Source organism: Hemicordylus capensis, chromosome 5, assembly GCF_027244095.1.
Source record: "Hemicordylus capensis ecotype Gifberg chromosome 5, rHemCap1.1.pri, whole genome shotgun sequence".
NCBI classification, from domain to species: domain Eukaryota; kingdom Metazoa; phylum Chordata; class Lepidosauria; order Squamata; family Cordylidae; genus Hemicordylus; species Hemicordylus capensis.
In genome coordinates this window covers 128920389-128945916 of record NC_069661.1, presented here as the reverse complement: position 1 = coordinate 128945916, position 25528 = coordinate 128920389, and the positions used below count along the sequence as shown (strand labels likewise).

The 25528-nt window shown below is 42.5% G+C and overlaps 1 protein-coding gene across 2 annotated transcripts in view; it reads left to right on the top strand.

Annotated features, from left to right (window-relative positions):
* The window catches only part of VWF (von Willebrand factor), a 262224-nt gene that overhangs the window by 46276 nt on the left and 190420 nt on the right, over positions 1-25528 (top strand). The window contains exons 1-7 of one of the 2 annotated variants that reach the window (XM_053257897.1): positions 1630-1662; positions 6274-6490; positions 9998-10120; positions 11533-11644; positions 18012-18058; positions 20696-20832; positions 22788-22923. In XM_053257897.1, the coding sequence (XP_053113872.1) occupies positions 1645-1662; positions 6274-6490; positions 9998-10120; positions 11533-11644; positions 18012-18058; positions 20696-20832; positions 22788-22923 (790 nt within the window). In that variant the 5' untranslated portion in view covers positions 1630-1644. Of the gene's footprint in view, positions 1-1629; positions 1663-6273; positions 6491-9997; positions 10121-11532; positions 11645-18011; positions 18059-20695; positions 20833-22787; positions 22924-25528 lie in introns of those variants that run through there. The other variant, XM_053257896.1, reaches the window with a different exon arrangement.

The window sequence follows — 25528 nt, the reverse complement described above, 5'->3', positions numbered from 1 at the left end:
GCCTCCATGGCCAATTGCCAGGGATTATGGGAGTTGTAGGCTAACATCTGCAGGAGGGCTGAAGTTGAGCAGCCCTGCTCTAGGACCAGAACCTTGGGATGAAGATCTGGGGCTCCACAGTTAAGAGCAGGCTTAATTCTCAGTGCTCCAGTGGGACAAAAATAAATAAGGGGCCATCTGGGAAACAGTGGAGAGAGGGCCAAATCTTCATCTTGCCCCAGGTACTCAGTTCACCAGACCAGGAAGACTAGACTAGGTCCCCATTACAGTGATGCCCCTGAGTTCACTCTTATCTTTTCTCCAGAGTTGTCAATGTAGTGGATTGGGGTCAAACAGGATCTCACCTGCTCATTTCTTTATTTATCAGGCACATTTCTATACCACCCCATATGCAAATCTCTGGGCAGTTTACAATCTAAAACACAACAGTCAAAACATTAACACAAGTTAAAAGAGAGATGCCCCAATCCACCAGAATCAGGGCCAGCACACAACATTGTAATGCTTGAAGCAGAACATTAAAATGGCATCTCCCTTTCAACTTATTAGCCTGACACACAGCCATGCCTTTGCACAGCTGACACTTATTTAAAAGAAGGCTGCACTGGAGCCAAATGAACTGTGCCCATCACGGATCTGCTTGGTCTCTCTCTCTCTCTCTTCCTCCAGTCTACTGACCTTTAATCTCCACCCACAACTTTCTGCCTGAGGTAACCCACCTCACCCTGCTGATGGTGAGCTGATTCTCTCCAGAGCTAGCTTTCTTCAAAAACAGGGCAAATTGCACAGTATAAAAATATACCGCAGCAACTGTGACTGCCAACGGCCATTAAATATAGCTGTTTTTACAGAGGATTCTTTTTCTGCAGCTTCTGTATTATGCTGATTTGGGAGACTCTTACAGCACTGAGAAACAGTGGTCTAATATATTTTCTTAAGGCAAAACATTGTTCTATTAATAGCAGTGCCTGCCGAAGAATATGGATCTTTTACAGCAAGAAAACAGCTGCCATTGTTTGCTCGCTCAAGCCTCAGGAATGCAAATCTCCCCCGTCTCTCAGTTCATTTCAGTGTGCCATGGTCAGCTGTGAAGAGAACAATAGCTGCAGTTCAGTCAGTATTTTGCCCACTACAAAGCTATGGAGGTTGCCTTGTTCTTTCTTCCCCCACTCATCAGCCCCACTGTTCAGCTGGCTTCTTGCTTCTGGGGCTTTCTGATGACTTCGGTGGATGTTAAATCTATCCTCATAACCCTAGGCCTGCAGCCAGAACATTTGTGGTGAGAGAACCAAAAAGGGGGTCTGGAAACATTGCAGAGCAGCCAGATCATAAATACAAGCAGTTGAACATGTTGGAGGTCATTTAATAGTTTTAAGTATTTACAAAATATCTTTTAATTGTATACAGTTGGCTTAGTGCTTGTCAGTTATCTCACTGCCTTTGTGCCCATTGGCCAGAAAATTGGAAGGTGGGAGCAAGTTTACATACTAGTGAAGAACTGGGTAGAAGACTGCCTGCACTCTCCTCTTTATATCCCCACAAGTAACAGGTGTGGAGATTTACAAAGATTGCTTTTTAAATAAAAGCTGAAAGATGAGGAAGGACCTGGAACTTTATTTGGGGGATTAGGTCCCCAAAGGCCCTATGCAACACTTTGACATGGTATAGATAGCTTGTTTGGAAGCATAACTTGGAAACTTATACTTATGACAATATCAACTGACTGAGGAGGATCAGTAGCTTTATGAGAAAGAGCGTGGCGCTGCTTCCTCAAATGCTAATTGCAGCCTATTTGGCTGGCATAATTCTTAAAGGATCTTTTCCCTGGTGTTCTTCTGAGTGCTAGGAACTCTGGTACTTAAAGGATTGCTGCTGGACAGAAAGAGACAGAAATGACCAGCTCTAACCGGGGGAGCAGGCTGCTGCTTAGACTCATATTCATTGAGCTGGCTCTTCTTCTTGCTGCAGTATGTTGCTCACTCTCCTGGAGGTTTTCCAGACAGCAACTGAACACAGCTTCACTACACTTAGGCTGGGGGCAGGGTGGGGGGTATTTCACACGACGAAACCATTCACAGTGATGTCAGGAGGTGACAGAAGGTGCTGTTCATAAAGCCAAAGACATGATTCAGCTTTGCTCTGATGCAGTTAATATGCATTATATGCACCCTTAAAAAGTCACACTTTGGTGCAGTGCTCAAAATGGCTAAACTGTAGGCACTTTCTTCCACAGTAAAAACACTGGGGAAACCCCTGGTGACACTTGGCCTCCTTTAACTCAACATCCAGCTCTGCTGCTCTACCCAGTGACAGGAAACAGTGAGGACAGAGGCTGTTAAAATTGAGAACCCTAAACTGGCTCTTTGTTTACCACAGAAATTGCAGCCAGGACTGTATGTACTTTGTGCTTTTTTTTTTTTTAAAGTAAAGTAAAAATGCTGCACACAACTTATGCAAGATTGCTAGTGCTTTGCAAGAGTCATTTTTTTGCAGTCAGCTTTAAATATTCTGGCTAGATTTTGCCATGGTTACCCATGACTTTGTCACATCTCAGTTAGATTATGGCAGTGTGCTCTGTGTTGTTTTTATGTCTTTAACTAGTGATTGCCATACAACTCTGGTTAGTTCACTCTAGCCAGCTTCAGCAACAAGCTCAAACTGGATAAGTACAGCGATTACTACACCCTTCAACTGTGTCTCTTAAAGGAACATACACAATAACTAGTTCAACACCTATATTATAACACCTGTATTCAGAAGCTGCAGATGGTGCAGAATGTGGTGGCCAGATTATTGACTGGTACCTCTCTGTGCACATATTGCCCCAATCTTTAGGAGCTTATACTGTCTGTCAGTTTGTTTTTGGAGGTATTGGCTGGTTATTTATTTATTTATTTATTTATTTAAAATGTTTCTATCCTGCCCCTCCAGCACACTGCTATTTTAGCAGCTTACAATAAAAAAAATAGAATAAAACAAGCTTAAAAATAAAACAGGATAAAATGGCAGACAAGACTAAAATGGATTAAAACTGGAAACCCTATTAAAGCCAGTTTTAAAATGCTTCTTTAAAATGGAGGCTTAAACAAATGAATTTTGTCTAAGCCCCTTTTAAAGCCATCCAAGCTAGTGGTCATCAACACATCCCATGGCAGAGACTTCTGTAGATTAATTATGAGTTGTGTGAAAAAGCACTTCCTTTCGTTGGTCCTAAATTTCCTGGTCTTCAGTTTCTTGGGAAACTGTGAGAGAGGGAGAAAATGTTCATTCTGTCCACCCTCTCTACGCCATGCATCATTTTATACACCTCTATCATGTTTCCCCAAGCCTTTTCCAAATCAAAAAGCCCCAGATGCTGTAGCCTTGCCTCATAAGGAAGCTGCTCCTTATGAGGAACGTCTTTTTCACTATAAGTCCCATTGCTCATTGAGATCATCCAGACAGGTTTGTCCGCAGTTGCCATCAGCTTGTTTGATGGCTACACAGGGATGGGCCTTCTCTGTTGCCACCCCAAGAGTCTGGAATGCACTCCCTGCTGAAATAAGAGCCTTCCCATCTGTGACAACCTTTAGCAAGTCTCTAAAGAGACATTTATTCACCGAAGGTTTTTAACCAGACTTGTTATTTCAAATTATTTTAAGGTTTTAATTTCTGTTTTAATTTGTTATTTGTTGCTGTAAACTGCCCAGAAATGAAAGTTTGGGTCTGTGTACACAAATACATACATACATACAGACAGACAGACATTTTAAAAATGTTTTTATTACCCTTGACACTTCTAGCTATATGCTCCTCAAACACTCTTTTTGCATCCTGAAGACAATGGTAACCGCCCCCGCCCCCCGTATTCTACCAAAGAATAACCACAGGGCTCTGTGGTCGCCAGGCGTTGACGGCACACTTTACCTTTATTGTCTCCTTGCATTTCTTTTGCCAGAGTTTATGTTTCTTTCTGTTCTCTTCATTTGGGCAGGATTCCATTTTCTGAAGGAAGTCTTCTTCCCTTTTATAGATTTCCTGACTCTGTTTGTTAGCTATGCTGGTATCTTCCTGAACTTGGTGGTACCTTCCCTCCTGCTTGGTATACATTCCAACTGCACTTCTATTATTGTGATTTTAAATAGGTTCTATGCTTTCTGGAGTGATTTGACCCTCCTGACTTTCCCTTTCAGCTTCCTTTTTACCAGTCCCCTCATTTTTGGGAATTGTCCTCTTCTGAAGCCTAACACATCTGTATTGGACTTCCTTAGCAATGCTCCACTTACATATAAGCTGAATTGGATCACACTATGATCACTGTTCCCCAGTGGTTCCACAACTCTGACATTTTGCACCAGGTCCTGGGAACCACTCAGGATGAAGTCCAAGGTCACCTTCTATCTGGCTGAATCTGAAACCAACTGCTCTAAGGTGCAGTCATCCAGCATGTCTAGAAATTTGGCCTCTCTGTCCATACCCGCACGTGAATTTGCCCAGTCTAGGTGAGGGTATTGAAATCACGCATTATTACAACCCTGTCTCTCTTTGATGCCTCTTTGATTTGCTTCTCCAACTCCAGGTCACTCTCAGCATTTTGATCTGGAGAGTGATAGCATGCCCCTAGTAACAGTCCTTATATTGTCACCCATAATGATTCTGTGGAGGACCCCAGTCCTCTTAGGTCTTCTAGCTTTTAACAGTTTCCCACAGGTTCTCACTATTTCACCAGGTTTCTCACTCTCAAACTGTGTGACTCACCTGCAGCTAATTCCCCACCCACTTTCTTTCTAGGCACAACTGAAACTACCATGTCAAACAAACAAACAAACAAACAACCCTCTAGCCAGCGAGAGATCAAACCCTAGAAAAGGCTGTCCCTAACACCTTGCCCTCTCTTGCTTGTTTTCTTTTGATATTATTTATTTATTTATTTGCTTGCTTGCTTTCTTCTTTAGGAAAGAAAAGTTTGCTGCCTCCCCTGGTCTGAGCTTTTTCTTCTTAAGAGCTGCTTCCAAACAGAGGAAATGTCTAACAGAAGAAGCAGCCCTCCCAAATAATTTAAGGACTATACTCAGGGGTGGGGGAAGAATTGAAACTAAAGGGTGCAAAATCAGCTGATAGTATCTACTTAATTTTATAACCAAGTTTGTGAACAATATCCCATTTTTTTCAAAATCAGAGAAACAAAATCCCTCATTGTATTGAATTTTTTTCCTTTGTGTAGGAGAGAGTAAGAAAATATTAATTTGCAATTTTAAAGGCACCTGTGTGCAGCTAAATGTTATTCTGCAAACCAAACGGGAGAATCATTAACAGGTGTTGAGGATACCATCAACCCCTCTTGTGTCTCTCTCCTCATTCAGTGAGGCCTGTTACTGAATTATACATACTGTTCACTCTGTGTATGTGCTAAGTGTAAGACCCCAAGTATGAATCTAAGTCCCCAATCTAAGAATCAAGAGTTCCTGAGCACATGCAGAGTCATAAACTTGCTTATAAAAAATTATATCCGCCATTTGTGGAGTGATTCTCTTGCTCTTTTACAGAAAGCAAGCAGCAATCCAATATGTCTCAATAGCTTTTGTCCCCCTCAATAGTGGCTGGCTGCTATTGTTTTTTCTTTATTTTCTTCTGAATGAGAATCAGGCCAGTGGGGAAAGATGTCATTTTTGGAAAGTCAGCTGCTTGTTGAGGAACAAGGCCCTCATGAGAACTTCTAAGAAATTTGAAAGTTCAGTAGAGATTCCTCAATTCCCCCCTTTCATATTCTCCTCCTGGGAATTTTTGGAGAATATTTTGGGGGCATATTCTCCACAAGTCTAGATTGGAGAGAACATTGGCTTGAGGGTTGTTTTCTTTAGTATTTTTAAAATGTAATATATTGTTTCAAAATCGAAATCATATCTTATTCCAATATTGGTCTATTGGAAGTCATTCCATTCCATTAGACACAAGACCTTTCTCTTTCTTTCCCTGTCTTTGCAAATTATTTCTACATTTCTATCCCGCTCTTCCTCCAAGGATCCCAGAGCAGTGTACTATGAGGGTATCCTCCAGGGTTTTAGAAGAGTTTCCATGTTCAAATAAATGCAGGCTCTCCTGGTTAACTTATACAGGACAAGAATTAAAACCTGAAGCCTGCTTCTGACATTCCTGAGGGACAATTCATGGGATGGGGGAAGGAATTTGCATCTAAAGAGGACCATAGTAATACCCCTTTCCCCCCTCCTACCCCTGTTCTTCTAGATAAATTGTAATAATTTTGTGACAGTTTCAATTGTTCTGTGCCTGCAGGACATTATGGAAATTTGCCAGCTGCTAGGAAAATCCCCTGTGTTTTCCAAATGCCATCACCTGGTTGACGCAGAACAATTCATTGGCCTCTGTGAAGAAGACATGTGCACATGTGCCCAGGACATGAGCTGTCATTGTCCAGTTTTTCTGGAGTATGCCAGAAATTGTGCTCAGCAAGGTGTGATTCTGGAAGGATGGCCTATCAGCAGTGTGTGCAGTAAGTTTTCAAGACTAAAGTTGTAAAACTCTATTTTCCTTTGAAAGCAGTACAGTTTCATTCCAAGAGTTAAGAAAATGGCTAGTGCTTCACACAGTTTGAACTGCTAAATTGAAAATTGACAATAGCCAGGACTTTCTACATGCAGAGAAAGAGTGTTGGTCTACTGTATCTCTGTGATGCAAGTCATCTGCAAATTACTGCAAGGTTCTATCATGCACCCAGTGGTTTTTGGCATCTGTATACAATGGTTGGGAGGGATTCTTGGGCAGCTTGGTGTAATCAATATGTGGATGACTCTGCTCTATATTTTGTTTTCATCCAATACTGGAGCAGTGACTGAGTCCCTGAATGTGATTATGGGCTGAATAAAGGCAACAAGCTGAAGCTTAATCCAGATGAGACCAAGGTCATGACAGTGGTTAAGCCTAAGGCTGGAGAATTGTCAGTTTTGCCTGCCCCAGGGGCGTAGCAAGGTTGGAGTGAGCCCAGAGACAAGATGTTAAAATGGGCCCCCCTCTGAAATACACACACAAACACACTTCACAATATATAGTTCACTCACCATCACATCCCCATTATGAATATGGTGAATATCTAGTTCACAGGGACAGATCCAGCAGGAAATTACAGGGGGTGCAACAAGAATCCCCCCGATAAAAGGCTCTACCCCCATATAAATATTGGGGCTTGGATTTTCTCTCTCTTGCAAATGTACTATGCGAGGGGATGTCAAACTAAAATTTGGTGGTGGGCCAGATTAGATTCTGATGCACCTCTGGTGAGCCACACATAGCCTTGTGCCCACTTCATACCACCTATCTTCCTCCTCCTCTCTGCTCTCATTCCTTTTCCTTCTCTCCCCCCCCCCACTTTAACTTGCTGAATTCACTACTTTTTACACTAAAATGCACTCAGGGAAAGATTGATTTTTTTAATTTTTAGAAGAAATTTGGAACAAACCTGCTAATACCAGCTTTTTACATGGAAAATCCTATCACTCTTCCTCTCTCCCTTACAGATATGTTTCTAGGTATTTAAAAGATCCGGGGGGTGCAACACGGGCAGGTGGGGAGTCATGTGGCATGCCTCTGGGGGGGCCCTTGAGGCATTGGGGCCCCAAGACAACTGTCTCCCCTTGCCTAATGGTAGTTACGCCCCTGGCCTGCCCCAAATGGAGGCCCTAAATAACAAGGTCCATAGCTTGAGGATATTCCTTATATTGTTGCCTTTCACAAGTTTAGACTGCTAACTAGTCATGAGCATTTACCTAAGACAAGGATTTGGCCGCAATCATATATGCTTTAGTAACCTCTCATATTGACTATTGCAATGCGCTCTGCTTGGAGCTGCCTTTTGAAGGTGGTTCAAAAGCTTCAGCTGCTACAGAATGATGAAATTTCTCTTTTTACAAGAATGGATCACAGGAAGCGTATTCTGACTCAGCTGTACTGTCTTCCTATTAGCTTTCAGACTCCAGTCAAAGGGCTGGTGATGACTTTTAAAGTCCATGGTCTGATGCCCGTGTACTTGAGAACACCACCTCTTAGATGTACAGCTCCAAAACCTCAAATTGGTGTGTGAATGCCCAGGGGCATAGCTAGGGGAGACGGGGCCCATGTTCACCCCTCTCTCGTGCGGCCCCTCAGATAATGAAGAATATATGGAAGGGTGGAGCTGGGGGCCCCTCAAGAACTGGGGGCCCTGTGTTCTTTGAACCCTTTCACTCAATTACAGCTACACCCCTGTGCATGCCACTCAGAGTCCCACCCTCAGGGTTGTTGAGAGCTGATCTGAAATGCCCCTCTCATTTTCTCCACCATATTCTCCCACTGTCAACATGGAGGGCCAGTTCTTGCAATTTCTCAGGCAAGCCTAAGAAAGAGAAATGTCTCTGCCGACTGACAGCTGCCATTTCTTTCTAGAAACTCCCTCAGAATATCACTATGTCTTGGCCATCTGTAATGTCACAATGTAAATTGTGTTGTAAAACAAAAAAAACACCACAACCCTACAGTCCTTGCAGCTGCCATCACAAAGCATTCCTTGGCCTGTTTCAGCCTGGAAATGTTTAGTACCTCCTAATTTTGCTGAAATGAATCTAAAGAAATTTTCAGATCAGCTCTGGTTGGGTGCTCTGCCTTTCTTGTGGTGGTGGTCATGCTCTATGAAATGCTCTCTGAAAGACACAGTTTGTGACTTGCTGCCAGCCTTCTGGCATGGGGTTAAGATATGGCTTTTTGGAAGGCCTTTGGAGCCAGTCAGTGATCAGGGAGCCGATTTCTGCTGCTGGGGATTCTACTTCTTTTTATCAGTTAGGTTTGATTTTGGCAGTGCTGACTTTTAGCTTAGTTGTGTTTATATTTTAGATGCTGAACTGCATTTATTGTTGCATTAGGTTATATACCATATATCATGAAACTATGAATTTTTACTGAGTCCTGTTGACTTCCATGGAATTAACTCTGTAGTAAGTGCATTAAGACTGCAGCTTCAGTGCCATGGAACATCATAATGCAGGCAGAGATGCACATCCTAGATGTGAGCTTCATCAGATGCGTGGGTCTCTCTTGCAGGGTTGGGGCAATGGTGTGCACTACATAATGCATAAGGTGCATACATGAATGTCTCATAATGATATAACAATCTCGGATTAATCTGTGAATGTCCCAAATAGGTATCTATTTCCTCACCTTTTGGAAAGCTGACAATCACATTTAGGGAATTGTCAATATTTATTAGTATATCTTGGGGACTGGGAACAGATGATAGTAAGGAGTTTGGTTTGGGTTTTTTTGAGAGCAAGCGAGCGAGAGCTGAAGGCAATTTGAAAACAGATGTGCACCTAGGTAATTTTGAAGCCTGGACTTAAAGGCCTTTGGAGAGCTCCACCCCTCTCTGCCACCCACCCTGCTGCAAGTGAAGCATAATTTTTTAACACTTAGGTTCTTGAGGGCACAAACCACACCACCCAGGATAGACTAAAGATGATTTAGGGGGCGTCAGGGGGTATGGAGGTCCTGGACTTGGGCCCTGAAGTCCACGGGTAAGAGCGCCTTTGTTTGAAAGCAAGGCCACTGCATGTGATGTCCCTGTATCTCACTTTCAGGTGTTTTGCAGGTATTTGTATTATTTCAAAAACAATACAAAATAAATAGGTATTTGGTCCCATAGGCAAAGAAGTGTGTATTTGGTCCCATAGGCAAAGAAACTACAGGAAGAGAAACCTTTTTTGAATCACGTTCAACTCTTGTTTGTCTCCAGCCTGAGTTTTTGGGCATTCACAAAATTCACCTGGGATTGTGGGATTCATACATTAATGTAGCTATAAGCCAAATTGTGGATGTTTATGGTAAGAATGCTGTATATACACTGTAAGAAATTAATATCATGTTGAAAAATAAAACAGAATAGGGGATTTGACCTCACACAATTCTCCATCTTCTAATTAAGCAGATGACTACTAGATTCCTAGGGATTTGTGTCTAATTCATGTTACTATTTCAGGCCCAAGATGTCCAGTTGGCATGGAGTATAAGGAGTGTACATCCCCTTGTGCCAAAACTTGCCAGAGTTTGAATATCAATGAAGTGTGTCAAGAAAAATGCGTTGATGGCTGCAGCTGCCCTGGTAGTTTATTTACTGTTTTGTTTATAGAGGGAACCTTTGGACAGTAACATTTCCCATTTTACTTATAGAAGGAAAGCAGTGTCTGTTTCCACATATTTACAAGTATTTATTTATTTATTTTCTCATTCCCCTTTTCTGTGTCCACAAATAAGGCAGTTTTTATACAGCCTGCAAATGTGTTTTATCAAAGGGCTACTATTTAATAACAAGAAATAAATGCCTATGTGAGTTCCAGCACTGGTTGCTGATACATGAATTCTTTCCTTTTGCCTACAAATGCTCCTGAATTATTTCTGAATGGGTGACTTCAGCTGCTAAGGGAAGAAAAGAAGGAAGATATATACCATTGTGGGGGTGGGCGGGTAGGCTCCTTTCTGGCATTTGGAGAAGCAGTGTTGTATATTCTTTTCAACAGGCGCTTTATGGCATACAAGTTCACTGCTGGCTTTAGTTGTGGCTTGCACAACTAAACTAAAGTGTTATAAAATTATAGATATTTTTGTGGCAGGTTCCTTGTGCCATTCACAGCAGTTAAACGAAGTCAAACATTGTCTGCTTGGGCAGTGTGTTGTTTTGTTTTTAAACTTTCTATCCTCTGCCCAGAAACACCTGCATCTGTTACAGCATCTGAGTTCATTGCAGAGGATTCCGGGAGTATATTCCAAAGAGCATACTCATTTTATATAAGGCCCTGCTAGTAGTGACTTGTCCTAATGAACCAAAGGGGAGCCAGACAAGGTGCAGCTGCCTGTGGTTCCCAGCAGCCCCGGTCCCACCCTGGCATTAACGAGAGCCACACTGCCTGCAGGCTGGCCATTTGTCTGGTAGAGCTGTGCGGGCTGATCAGTCACTGTCTAGGGATGGGATGGAAGAGGGAGGTGCAACCAGGGCTGCCGGGAACCAGAGGCAGTTGTGCCTTATTTGCATATCTGCCAACATGTCCTTATTTTCCCATTCAGGTGAATGGGAAACTAGGGACATGTTGGCAGGTATGCCTTTGGGGCCCCCGACTTGTTAGGATGAGCTGCTGTCAGGCACTGCCCAGAATAGAGCTCTTGGATACTAGATAGTGTGTGAGTTAAGATTTCGGAAACCAGGGAGAGGGAACTGACCTGATGATTTTTTAAATGTCTATAACAAAAGCTGAATATTTAGAAAAACTGCTTGGAATATCTCTGGGAATCTAGGCCCCTACATTCTCTCCCTCCCGTGCCATCTGTGGCTATGGGTCTGCTAGAAATGTGAGCACACTGAAGTCTGCAGAAGAAGCAGCAACAGAATGGAGCCAGCTGAGAAGACTGACTTCTGCAAAATGCCAGCTTCTATAAAATCAGAATTTAGAGTGCAGCATACGCAAGTTCTGATCAAGTAATATAACCCCTTTTCTTTTTCTTTTTTGTTGGCCTCCCCAGAGGGCAAAATGCTCGATGGAGACCACTGTGTGGACAGCTCTGACTGCTCCTGTATGAACTCTGGCAAAAGCCATCCTCCTGGCTCATCCATCTACCGGGACTGCAATTTGTGGTAAATATAATGGTGTGATGAAATTGCTGGCAATCCACAATGGGAGTGTTGACAGAGGTGAAATTTAGGGAAGGTAATGGGGTGAAGGGATTGCCCTTTCCCTTGTATTTCATACCTCCCTTCCACCCCCGAAATAATAATATGAAATACATTATGATTATTCCTCGGGAGCACTTATATTTCCGGCTAACTCACTGATTTTACTCACTGAGGGCTGGCTTTTAAATGTAACAGAAACAAGTAGTAACATTTGTCCTAGCCAATACTATTTCAGGTTGCAGATTTATGTTTCAGTGTTCCATCATACACGCACACAGACATGCACATACATGTCAGGAAGAAGAGTTCAGTCTAGCCATGAGCGGCCTAGATTGAACCTTCCTCCTATTGTTTTTCTATGCCCAAGGAGTTGTCTTGATGTAGGACCATTCAGACATGAAGCTCCCCTACTGGAGCATGAAATATTATAGTGTAAAAAAAGAAAGAAAAGGCTTTACCTACCACTTGGTTTTGCTACATGGATAAATTGGTCCTGAGAACCTTACTGCACATTAAGCAGAAGGTAATCGTAGAATCCTTGACTGTACTACTTCAGATAGAGCTTTGACGGCTTGGGTTGAGGGTGTGTCGGACACACACACACACCCAGCGGGGTGGAGTCCCGCGGTGAGAGGAGGTCAGGATTTGGAGCCTGACCAAATCAGGACCCGGCCCTTCGCCCTGGTGTGGGGTGCCCTTCACTAGGAAGGGCCACCACGCGAGAGGAGTACCCGCACTCTAGTTAATTGGGACCCCGTTGCAAGTGTTGTTACCTCTGTACAATAATAAAAAGTGGCCCCTTATTTACTTCAACTAAGCGTGTCCTGTCTTCATTGGGGGCCTGGGGGTGCAATGGTAGAATCCTTGACTGTACTACTTCAGATTGCAGGTTGGGAGGGAGTTGTGATGATACTGAGGTGGTACCATTTTAAGAAATAATGTTACATTTAGGAGGGAAACCTCCTGGTAGGAGAGAGATCTACAAAATAAAAGGTGCTGGTTTTCTTTGCTACCTGCTAGCTTTCTTACTTGGACAGGTAGCCCTGGCTGCTGGCTCAGAGGAGGCCTGGTCTGCCAGATGGTTTGACGTGGGGGTGCACAAATACTGGACAGATTGTCTTTCCTCAAGGACATGCCACTTTTTCATGGAAATGAGGACATATCCAGGAGGGGGAAAAGGATGTATGGTTGCCTTACATCCACCTCATTCAGTTATATTATATGAAAGAAAGAAGGACAATGGGTTGTTGTTGGGAATGGGGAGGGGCATAATTGTGCCTGTGCATCAGATCATTTTGTCTCAAGTGTCTGGGGCAAAGTGGGAGTGTGTGTTCCTTCAGGTGATAGTGCCAATGTGGCAGGAGGACTCTTGCTTTTCAGGCTCCATGGGAGATCCCTGGAGGCTTAAGGGGGAAGAACTGCTTTCCAGGAATCCCCAAACCAATCTCCGCTGACAGAAAAGCAATCTGTCACATTGTTTAGCCCATTCAGCCAAATCTAATCAGCAGACCCCTTGCTTTCTACTTCCTTTCTTCAGTGCTGTTCCTGGTATAATTTTTTTCTATATCTTTAACTGTCTGACAGTCATCCAACTCACTTGCTTTCCACTCATTTACTTTGAAGACACACACACACCCTCCATATAAACACTGGTTTGTTATTTTGTTTTATTTTATTAGCATATTTGTGGTAATAAACAAACAAAATGAAAATAAATGCATTAAAATTTGGAAAATATTGGTGGCGAGGGATTATACTTCAGGGTGTGGTTCATGCAGCAATACAGACACTCCAGAACAGCTGTTTGGGAGAGGGAATGGTAGATTAGATGCTGCTTCCTATCTCCTCTTTCCTCACCAAACAGTTGACTGGTGAATTGAAATGTCGAGAATTAGCTCTTTGACAAGGAAGGAAAGGTTGCATTTCCTGGTTGCAGTTTCTGCAGATCAGTTGTTTCGGAGAGGGAATAAGGTCCCCTCCCCACCATTCTCTCTCCCAAACATCTGATCTGCAGAATTTGCAATCAGGAAATGGAAGAGCAAGTCCTTCAGAAAGGGTGCATTTCACCAACTGCCTCCTGGGACTTCTTCCACCATGTGATTCAGTTGTGCTTGGGGCTACAATTTCATTGAAAGTCAGAGTAAGAAAAATTGCTACAAATCTGGTCTTTAAAAAGATAGAAAAATAGTGCGGAGTACAATGGAAGGCAACAGATTGGCAGCAACAATGTCTATATCCTCGGGTTGCTCTGAGGAAAGTTCTAGTGGCTTCCACACTAGCCTTTGTGCTGAAATTGCCATTGTTTGTTCACTCACACCTCATGGAACATTCCCATGATATCCTTGCCAAATCACTGCAGCTAGTGTTTGTAGTGTTGTCCTCCTGTGTTTCTTTTTCCTCACCCCTGATTTTTGGTGAACATTTCATCCTATTTCACTATTGGGAAAAACAAACAAACAATGAGAAGAAACCAGTAATTAAAGTTGCCCTTCACCTCTGTAGCAAGTCCAGCCTTTGTCTCAAAGCAAGCCCATGTGGGGCAAAGAAAAGTGCTGCATCATTCCCTCCACGTTTCCTCAACAAAGGCTGTTCCTTTAAAACTGTTCCTTTGGTAATCACTGCCACCATGCCCACTTTTTAACAGAGTTTATCCCCCCCACCAAAAGTGGGCAAAATTCCAGGGAAACTCTCCTTCTTATTTACCAATGAAAAAGTACAAGAACCCCTCCACGTGCAGCTTCCATGTGGTGTGAAAACTTGGTAGGTTGCTGAACAATTAACATTGAGGCATGTTTGCACCAGAGTAAAACCCCTTTTCCCTGAGTTAAAAACTCAGAGGCAGGTAATATCCAAATAACAAAAAGAGAGAAAAACCTTTATTCAAAATACCACAGACTGCTTCAGTCTGGGGCTTTCTCAGCTTTTAGTTACAGGTAACAGAAACACTCAGTACTTGCAAGAATACTTTCAAAGAGTACTCCAGCTGGTATTTGGAGTGACACACTTTAAAAATCATGGTTACCCAGTAGCAAAGCTAATTCAAAAAGCACTCCCAGTTGCAAGGAACCTTTAAAAGCACCTTTACAGGGTACAGAAACTTCTACAGAGCCCTGGTTGGTGGGAAAAAGGCTCAGGTTCAGTTCCTCTTAGTTACATTACAGATAAAAACACTATAGACCAATTGTAAGGATTTGCTAAAGCACAAAATCAAAAGAAATCCAATGCAGACTACCTAACACAAGATTCCCTGGCTAAACCTTTCCCCGAAGTCAAAGCCCTTGGCTTCCTTTTCCCTTGATCTCACCCCAAACTCCAGGAGATAATTCAAGTTTCCTGCAATCCTGTCTCTCAAGGATCTTCAGATGTCCTTCCATGAGAGAAGTCGCCAGGCTGGCTGTTGGCCATGAGGCAGCCAGACTTCATGGCTGGTGCTCACGAAGCCTGTTCCCCATCTTCTCTCATCACCCTCCTGGCTCATTCTGAGAACAAAGACTCCCTTCACTTCCTGCCACCAGACTCTCTAGGTCCCAGTCACCATGTGCTGAGTGGCTGATCCCTGGAGGCCACTGCCTTACAGACAGGACAGGGTTCAGTTCCAGGTTCATTCTTTAGGGGAGGGGAGAGCTGATCACCACAGCCTCTGAACAGAAACTTACATTGAGGCATTTTTGGAAGCTTTTTGAGTTACAATTAACAGTCTGTTCATCACTAATCTTCCAGCTGAGATCAATAAAGATGGCTCAACTTGTAAGCAAACAAATTTTAATTGGAAAGGCCTTTTGCTGATTAGGGCACCCTTGTGAGTAAACATAATGGCAGGATGTTGGCCATGGGGATACTGAAAGTGCTGCATAGAACCCCTGTTTTAACTCTGCTTCCAGCTAATTGCACAAAAGCAATGCTTCAGCAGTGCTAAAAGGCTCTAGTGTGGAAGCAACTGTAGGATGCAATACCTGTGTGAACTGTTGGTGTCAAAGGACTAGTATGGAAGTTGCCGCTATCCAAGTGACTGTTTTTTAAAGATCAAATTTCCTTGCTGTGGAGGTACACATTACACAAACGGAGGTTCTTGCACAGATTCGGCACCGGTGGGGGTGGAATGGTGAGTGGGATCTTTAAAAAGGAGTAGAGCACGTCCTTACCTGTTCTCCACCACCCTATGCATCCACATGCAGTGCCCGCACGCACATGGTGTCCACTAATTTCTAGTTCTAGCTGTCCATCAAACTCTTCCAACTGGTACAGGGTGCCTCAGATACAGGATTCAGATAGGAAGTGTACTACTATATATGAACTGAATAGGATTTCATTTGTTGGTATGTTCGTTTGTTCATTCATATTAATGACCTATAAAGGTGATTGATTGATTGATTGATTGATTGATTGATTGATTAAGTGCCATCAAGTTGTTGTCGACTCCTAGTGACCACATAGATAGATGTTCTCCAGGATAATCTGTCTTCAACTTAGCCTTTAAGGTCTCTCAGTGGTGCATTCATTGCTGTCATAATCAAATTCTTCCACCTTGCTGCTGGTCATCCTCTTCTTCTCTTTCCTTCAACTTCAAGTTTTATTTTTGGTTGTTGTTATCATTTCTTTTAACTAATGTTTTAACTTTTTTTGCTTGTGGTAAACCGCCCAGAGATGTGAGTTTTGGGAGGTAAAGAAATGTGTTAAATAAAATAAACAAATAAATAAATAAACTTTCCCCAGCATTATGGACTTCTCATGAGACCTGGTTTTTCGCATAATGTGTCCGAAGTATGATAGTTTGAGCAGAGGCGTAGCTGGGGAAAACGGCGCCCAGGGCAAGCTCTGCCCCTGAAATTGCGCCCCCCCCACATACCTGCGCCCTGGCCGGACTCTGGAGTGAGCGCGGCGGCGGCGGGCGGCGGCAGATCGCGCGGCAGTGGCGGGCAGCGGCGGATCATCATCGTCATGTGCCCCTGGGATTGTGGCGGTGAGCGTGGCAGTGGCGGGCGCCAGCGGATCGCATGGCGGGTGGCGGGCGCCCCCCCATGTGGCCCACCAAAGTGGCGCCCAGGGCACGTGCCCTGCCTGCCCCCCTATCGTTACGCCCCTGAGTTTGATCCTGGTCATTTGTGCTTCAAATGAAAATTCTGGATTGATTTGTTCTATGATCTATTTGTTTGTTTTCCTGGCTGTCTAGGAAAACAAACAAATTATATTTATAGGTCATTATCATTGCCTATAAAGCCCTTAACAGCTTGGGTCTGAAGTATTTAAGAGAACACCTTCTTCTTCATCAACCCCACTGCCTCTCAAGATCATCTGGGGAGGTCTGGTTGAGGTTGTCACCAGCTCAGTTAGTGGCATCTCAAAATCAGGCCTTTTCTAGAGTTGCTCCTGGACTCTGGAACTTGCTTCCTAATGAAATTAGAGTCTCCCTTTCTCTAAATGTTTTTAAGAAGGAACTAAAAACATACCTGTTTCGTCAGGCTTTTAATTTATTGTTTTAACGTTTTGGTTTTTAGAGTTTTTATTGTATTTTAAATTGTTTTAATTATGTTAATGTTTTAATGGTTTTTATATCATGAACTGCCCAGGGACTTTTTGTATAGGGCGGTATATAAATGCACCAAGCAAACAAACAAACAAACAAACAAACTGCCCTTCCTAAAGTGGCTCAGGCGGTTTGTGTGAATGTGTGAATAACATACATGTATACAAATATATGTTCATGCAGTGTACACAGGTTGTATGCATGTTGAACACAATGTGTGAACAGGGCAAGGATGAGACTTAAATCACCCTTAATTCTCCCTCCTGATATCTAAGTGAGAAGTGTGGAAGCATTTGTCATATGAAGGAACACTGTGGACATTATGTTCACAAAAGTGGTTAAATTCACACATTAAAAATGCCTCAAGAATCAGGCCCAGATGTATCTTTTAGTCTTTAAGGAGGTTCTGGATTTCAGCGTGTACCATTTCATCTTCATATTCATGCATGTGTAGAAGGTGACAGGTCCCAGTGAAAGAGATCGGAATGATAGTATGCAAAGGGAAGCAGCAATGGTTCTTCTGTCACATTTTAAACTGATATTCCAAGCATCTGCTGTCAGCTCCAAATAATCTGTAAATAATGTTTTATGTTTGTTGTAAACTACCCAGAGGTGTGATTTTGGGCAGAGGGCAAATATATTACACAAATAAATAAAATAAATAATAATGATCATAGAACTGAAAGGAATGTCAGAGATCTTATAGTCTAAGCCCTGCTCAGAGCAGGAAACTGCTACAGCATTATAATGATAGTAGACTTTAGTTTGCCCGTGTACCTAACTGTTTAAAAAAATATTTTTCAGTGTTTGTAGACATGGCATCTGGATCTGCAACAATGAACCTTGCCCAGGTATGTTGCTAGGAAGAGATAGGGTGATCTGTGAATGCGTTATCATCATTTATTTCAGTTTTACGTCTTAAGTATTCCACATTGTGAGGAACATCCTGGTTTCCTTTTTGCCCTTCAAAAGCTTCTCACTCAGAATCTTATTTATGTGTTTGCTCCAAGTCACTTTATTGGTATGATTATTCTTGGAATTTCTACTTGCTTTCCTTTGTGTTTTAAGGCACTCAAGGAAGCTTACTTAACTGTTATTAATTTTCATTTCTTTGCATTTTAATGTTATATCTCTGTGTTTCTCTTCATTGGTAACTCAAACCTAATATAATCTTAATAATCTTTAATAAATAAATAACACCTATTTCTTCAGAGTTTTAGGGTTTTTTTAGTTTTATGTAAACTGCCTAGAGAGGTTGTGTTAGGTGGTTTATAAATCTTTTAAAAATGGTAATTAAGAAATGAAAACTACCCACAGGCCAGCCAGTGATATTGCTCCCTGGCAGTGCACATGCGTTGTTGCAGAATGTCCAAGGTTCAATCCTGGCGTCTCCGAGTAAGGTGGTGGAAATCCCTTTTTGGAAAATCCTGGAGAGCCACTGCTAGTCAAGACAGACAATAATGATCTCACTGAAATTGATAGAATTTGTTAGTCATGAATGATGTGTCTGATTTCAGTGGTGCTTGGTCACGACTGCTTAGTCTGGATGCTACCCAATGTCATTAAAAGCCTAAAAGGTGCTTTTAAGAATCTGAACTATAGACCAACTCTGAGATCTTATTTCAGAGTTTCTTTCTGCAATATCAATCAGACTTGATGCAGGATGTTTTGTGCATAGCCAAGAAAAGGTTTGGGGGGTAGGGTGGAAATTTGTCTCCTTTTTATTGATTGTTTTTGTTAAGCGCACTCTAAAAGTGCTGTGAGTCTCAGATATGTTTTGTGAAACTTATTGCTCTCAAATAAGTTTCACAAAATATATCTGTAATAACCTGGATAATTTTTATTTCTGAAGGGCCTGGTTTTATGACTGTTATTAAGACATAAGAACAGGCTATGGTCTCTCTAGTGCTGCATTCTGTTTCCAGAAGTAGCCAGCCAGGTTCTCTGTTGCTTGCTAACAGGATTTAAAGGAGCATCCTCTTGTTTCACCCACTTTTCAGAGATATACTGCCTTTGTACATGGAAGTTTCATTTAGCTATCCAGAATTCCGAGCGCCACTATGAAATCTGGAGTTACTTTGAGTTCAGTATTCTAAGGGCTAAACCAGAGGTGACTTTAATTATGTAGTTTGCCTTGCTGTGCTTTCCCCTTCTGTACATAGCACACACAGAAGACCAATCCAAACTGGGACCACATTGTGTGTGTGTGTGTGGAGGGGGGGGGGCGGTTAAAGCCCCCTAGCCTCCCTTGGTTCCAATCTGAATCGGGGCCCTTGTGTTTGCTATTTACAATAAAGATAATAAAGCAATAATTCCAGGATCAATTACATGATTCAAATATCATTTATTTGGCCCTTAGGGTCAGTTCTGCAATGAATTTTTTTAAAATTGAAGACAGTAGTTGGGCTAAAGCCACACTTATAGGGCATCATAAGCTAACGTAAAACAGCAAAATGACAAATAGTTAATTTCTGGAATGAAAACTTAGACTAACTTTAAGTAAAGTAAGTGTCAAGCACTTGTCAGTAGGTGCTTGACTCGAATCTCCCCAGATTAAAATCAAATCTATTTGAGATTCAAATTTCAATTTTCCCATATTCATTACCTCCGATTCCTAGCTGTCATTTCTTTTTTTAAAGCTAAGCTCTAGCCCTTGTAGAAGTGGAATTATGGAGCAAAATGTGCGGTCACTTATTTTGAAGTGATTCGGGTTTTTGGTGTGTAATGACTTTTCCTCATAAAGAATCCCTATGAGGATTCATTACACACCAAAGAGTCTAAACACTTCAAAAATTCCTAAATTATAAACTGACTACCCCACTGGCTTGCAGGTTGGGGGGGTAGTTGGCACATGGGGTGCCACTAATTCCCCACCACCACCTGCAAGGCAGTGGGGTACTCAGTTTATAATTTAGGAATTTTTGAAGTGTTTAGACTCTTTGGTGTGTAATGAATCCTCATAGGGATTCATTATGAGGGAAAGTCATTACACAGCAAAGAGTCTAAACTCTGCTTCCAAAATGGAGGAAGCAAAGCAGACAAGGTTGCTGAAGAACAGGGTGGGGGTGGGAGAGGGAGAGAGACCAGCCAGTAATGCTTAATGCCAGCTAGGAAACAGCACTGAACTCTACCAAAGAAGAGAGATGATCATCAGCAATGGACTTCCAGTGAAGTGGGTAGGAGCAAGGAGGGAGGGGTGCTGAGGCAAGGGTGGGGCAACAGCAACAAAGATGAGGCGGCAGGGAGGTGAGGCAACACCCACAAAGAGGGTGAGGGGACCCATGCTCACCACCCATAGCGCACTTGCTGTCTTCCATCAGACAGCAATCCTATATGCACGGCTCAGCCATGAGGAGGGTATTTAAGATCTTTCCTGTTTTGTTCTAATTAAGCTATAGAAGAAAGTTAATTCTGCTTTAACCTGAAATTATGTTGTCGTCATGTAAGCTTTTTTTTTTTTAATCTCTCCCCTCCACCCCCTTCTTTAGGTGAATGCTCTGTCACTGGCCAATCCCACTTCAAAAGCTTTGACGACAAGCATTTCACCTTCAGTGGCATCTGCCATTACTTGTTTGCCAAAGACTGTGAGGAGAACTCCTTTTCTGTTGTCATAGAGACTGTCCAGGTAACAGTATCTTTTTGTGTGTCAATAAAAAGAAGTACTATTTATTGGTTGGGACAGGGAAACAGTTTTGACAAAGTGCTTAGCTGGAGGCAGAACTACATGTTACAAAGAGTGTAGGGCGGCTGCAGCTGCAAATGACAGCCATGTGCCGATTTCTCCAACTACTTTTAAATTTATACGCAAGCATGTGTTAAAGAAGTATGCTTCTTGCTAAAAGTGTCTCTTTTATAACATCGTGCTGCTGATGTTATCCTCGCACGCTTCCCCTTTGGCTTTTCAGGGCTCTGCTGGAGCCGAGTTCCTGCCCGTTGGCTGTCTTTCCTCCACCTCTCTCCAGCTGCCACCCGTCCCTGTCTCCTCGGGCCCCCTCACCACTCTGTCCTGGGGGGTCAGGACAGCCGGCCTCGCCAGACAATGAGTTAATTGGATGAGAGGCAACTAACTAGAAATTAACTAATTTTTTAGTTAAAGAACTAAAGATAATACATTCCTAGAAACATAGACAACAAAATAAAAATATCAAAACCACACCAAATAGTATGAAAACTGCACCGTTAGTTTTTTGTTGTTTTTTTTAAGTTTGGAATGAATAAACAGCACCAAAGGATAGCTCAACACTGAGACTATATTTAGATTAGCACAGACTTACAACTGAATTAAAATAATAATGATAAGGCAACTCACTTGCTGTGCATAAATATGTCCACAGCATGAATTGACAGGAGCTACTTGCCTGCAAGGGATAGTTCCTTGCCTTGGATGAGTGGCTGACTGCAAGACTGTGTTCACACATGCAAGTGGTCTGGTACCTCTACTCATGTCCCATGGTTTTTTGGTTTTTTTTTTAAACCTTTTGGAGAAATTGCAACACAAATGTATATGTGTACCTTTGGTCATGTAAACACAGGACATACCTGCACAACAGATTTGATATCCATTTTATACCACTACAAGTGTCATTGCTTTCTACCCTATTTCACCCCCTCTCCTCAAATCATGGGAATGTTAGTTTGGTGATAGTGCAGATAATTCTCTATTATAGATCCCTGCCTCCTCTCATAGAATTACAGTTTTCTAGGAAGAGGGATTGTCTATTGAACCATCTGTAGGATAGATATTCCCACTCCCTCTCATGCATAATGGCATTATTATTGTTATTATTCTTATTATTTTTATTATTGTTATTGGCTCCTGACACTGTACTGTTGTTTGGCCACATGGATACACATGGCAGGGGTTAGCAATAGCAACACTGGTTGTGTAGAAGTAATATTAAAAACCACTATGAAAAAAATTTGAAATTGGCATGAAGTCCCAGCAAAGTAAAGGTAAAGCGTGCTGTCGAGTCGGTGTGAACTCCTGGTGACCACAGAGTCCTGTGGTTGTCTTTGGCAGAATACAGGAGGGGTTTACCATTGCCATCTACCATGCAGTATGAGATGATGCCAGTATGAGATGATGCCTCAGCACAATATAGGTGTTTCCCATAGTCTGGGAAATACCAACTGGGATTTGAACCGGCAACCTTTGGCTTGCTAGTCAAGTCATTGCCCCACTGCGCCATTAGGTGGCTCCCAGCAAAGTAACCATAACTAAACTGAAAGTGCCAGGGATGGGCCAAGGTATTCTGGTGCTTGAGGCAAAATGCCAAATGCTGCCTTACCCCACTATCCTGGTGGGGAACAGCTCTCTTTCAAAACTGGCCCTTCCAGGCTTTCGGAATAGCATGTGTGGGGAGGGGGTAGGTTGCCAGCAATCTCCTTTTCTCTCCTTGTGCTTCTTGAAAGGTGGAGAGGTGCTCCTGAAAAACTGCTCCAGTGGTGGGTGGGTGGGGGAATCTTTCTGACCTTGATGTTCCTGCAATCTGCTGCCTGAGGTTATTAACTCACTTTGCCCCATGAAAGGACCACCCCCAGAAAGAGCCATGCTTGTTTAACATATTGCTTTCTCTTTAGTGTGCTGATGACCCTGATGCAGTATGTACCCGTTCAGTCTCCGTCCAGCTCCAGGAAGAGAAGAGCATTGTTAAACTGAAACATGGTGGTGGCATCTCTTTGAATGGACAGGACATTCAGATTCCTTTCATGCAAGGTGTGTTCTGTGTCATGGTGTTGCTAGTACTTCAGATTGGGCCAGAACTTGTATGCCTCTGCACTAAAAAAGGTGAGGGATCATAGCTCAGTGCACATGTTTTTTGCATACAGAAGGTTCAGGGTGCAATCCCTGGCATCCTTGAAGAATCTCTGGCTGCAGGGTTAAGAAGGACCCCTGCCTGAGAATTTGCAGAGTTATTGCCAGTTGGAGTGCATGGTTCTGGACCAGATGATGGTTAGAATTTGGGTAGCAGTAAGAGGTCCCCAGTGATGTGCCATAATATCAAAGTCTGCCAGAGGTGAAGCACAGATTTGAGAGGAGGCAGGATTGTGAGGTGTGACAGCATTCTGACAGCGGGTGGCTGTTAGTGCTAAGCAAAGCTGGCACTGAAGGCTGTACTTATTATTTATACATCCCCATCATAAGTATACAAGATACTTATGAACAACATGAGCAAAAAGGACAAGTCCCTTTTCAAGGAGCTTACAGTCTAAGTTTATTGTTGTTGTTGTTGTTGTTTACACAGTCAGACAGGTGTTATTGACTGGTTTGTTTTATCCAGACATCAAGTCCTTCTCAAGGACCTGGGATGGCTGAATTTTATTATCAGTGTTGTTGCTGTTATTATTATAGATATCATCGCAGAATATAGGCTGTTCCCAGTAATGTTGCTTTTTGTAATTGGCTGATGGTGATTTCTGTGGCCCCTATGGTGTTGAGGTGCTCTTCAAAGTCTTTTGGAATTGTACCTAGGGCGCCAATTACCACTGGGACTATTTTGGTCTTCTTCTGCCACAGCCTTTCAATTTCAATTTGTAGATCTTTGTATTTTGTGATTTTCTCTATTTCTTTTTCTTCTATTCTGCTATCCCCTGGTATTGCTATGTCGATTATTTTCACTTGTTTTTCTTTCTTCTTGACTACAGTTATATCTGGTGTATTGTGTGGCCGATGTTTGTCTGTTTGTGGTCAGAAGTCCCATAATATTTTTGCATTTTCATTTTCAACAACATTTTCAATTGTATGGTCCCACCAATCTTTGGCTACAGGTAGCTTGTCATGCCTTTGTTTGTAGTCAGTCTGTGCAATCTTTTTACAACAGCTGATTAGGTGGTCCACTGTTTCATCTGTTTCTTTACAAAGGTGGCACTTGCTGTTTGTTGTGGATTTTTCGACTTTTGCTCTTATTGCATTTGTTCTTAGTGCCTGTTCTTGTGCAGCCAGTATTAAACCCTGTGTTTCTTCCTTCAAGTTGCCATTCTTAAGCCATTGCCAGGTCTTGGTGATGTTTGATTTTCCACTTATATTGTGCAAATATTGACCATGCAGTGGCTTATTTTTTCATTTTTCTGCTCGGTTCTTGACTTGTTCTTTCTTGTAGGCCTGCTTTGTTTCATTGGTGTTGAATAGTTTCGCATTATTGACCATTTTAAGTGCATCTTCTTTACTGTCCTTGATTGTCCTTTACTGTCCTTCTTTACTGTCCTGCAAGGCCTCTTTTCTCCTCCTCTACTGTTTGATGGACTTGCAGCATTCCTCTTCCACCTGAGCTGCGAGGGAGGTATAGCCTATCGACATCACTGCGGGGGTGCAGACCATGATTGATGGTCATTATTTTCCTATTCTTACGATCTAGCGCCTCTAGCTCTGCCTGGGTCCAGTCTATCATTCCTGCTGTATATCTGATAACAGGTATAGCCCAGGTGTTTATGGCTTGTATGGTGTTCCCGCCATTGAGTTTGGACTTGAGGATTTTTCTAACTCTCCTGATGTATTCACTTCCAATTTTTCTTTTAACTTCAGTGTGTGCAGTGTTATCAGCCTGTAGAATGCTCAAGTATTATTACTATTATGTATGTATGTATTTATTTATTTATCATTATTATTTATTATTTATTCAATTTCTATACCGCCCTTCCAAAAATGGCTCAGGGCAGTTTACACAGGTAAATAATAAATAAATAAGATGGATCCCTGTCCCCAAAGGGCTCACAATCTAAAAAGAAACATAAGACAGACACCAGCAACAGTCACTGGAGGTACTGTGCTGGGGGTGGATAGGGCCAGTTACTCTCCTCTTGCTAAACAGAGAGAATCACCACATTAAAAGGTGCCCCTTTGACAAGTTAGACAGATATTGTAGGTATATTACAAGAAATTCCATGAGGAAGGCTGTCTGACCCAGCCAAGCTACATGTTTCACATGGCAAGTAACTCAGTTTTGCTTGTTTAGAATACTGAAACATAGCACCCCCCTCCCCCCGCCTGCCACACACACACTCAGGCTATCCATACAGACTGTGATGGACAGAAAGCCTCAAAGTGCTTGCTTATTCCTTTTCATTTACCTCATAATGTCCCTGGGGAGAAGAGAGCCATATGCTCTCAGCTGAGTAGGTTCTTGTTAGAGGGAAGATAATGTCCATTGGTTGGGTTTCTCACTTTTTCCATTGGTATTTCTAGCAACTTGTTTTCTACCAGCTTATTAATTTATTCTAATTAGCATCTAGAAATGTAAGTAGAAGAAGCAAAATCCCAGTCAGCCAAGCCCTCCTGCCCCCTTACAAGTTGCTCAGCTGAGAGCAAGCTTGCTTGATGCAAT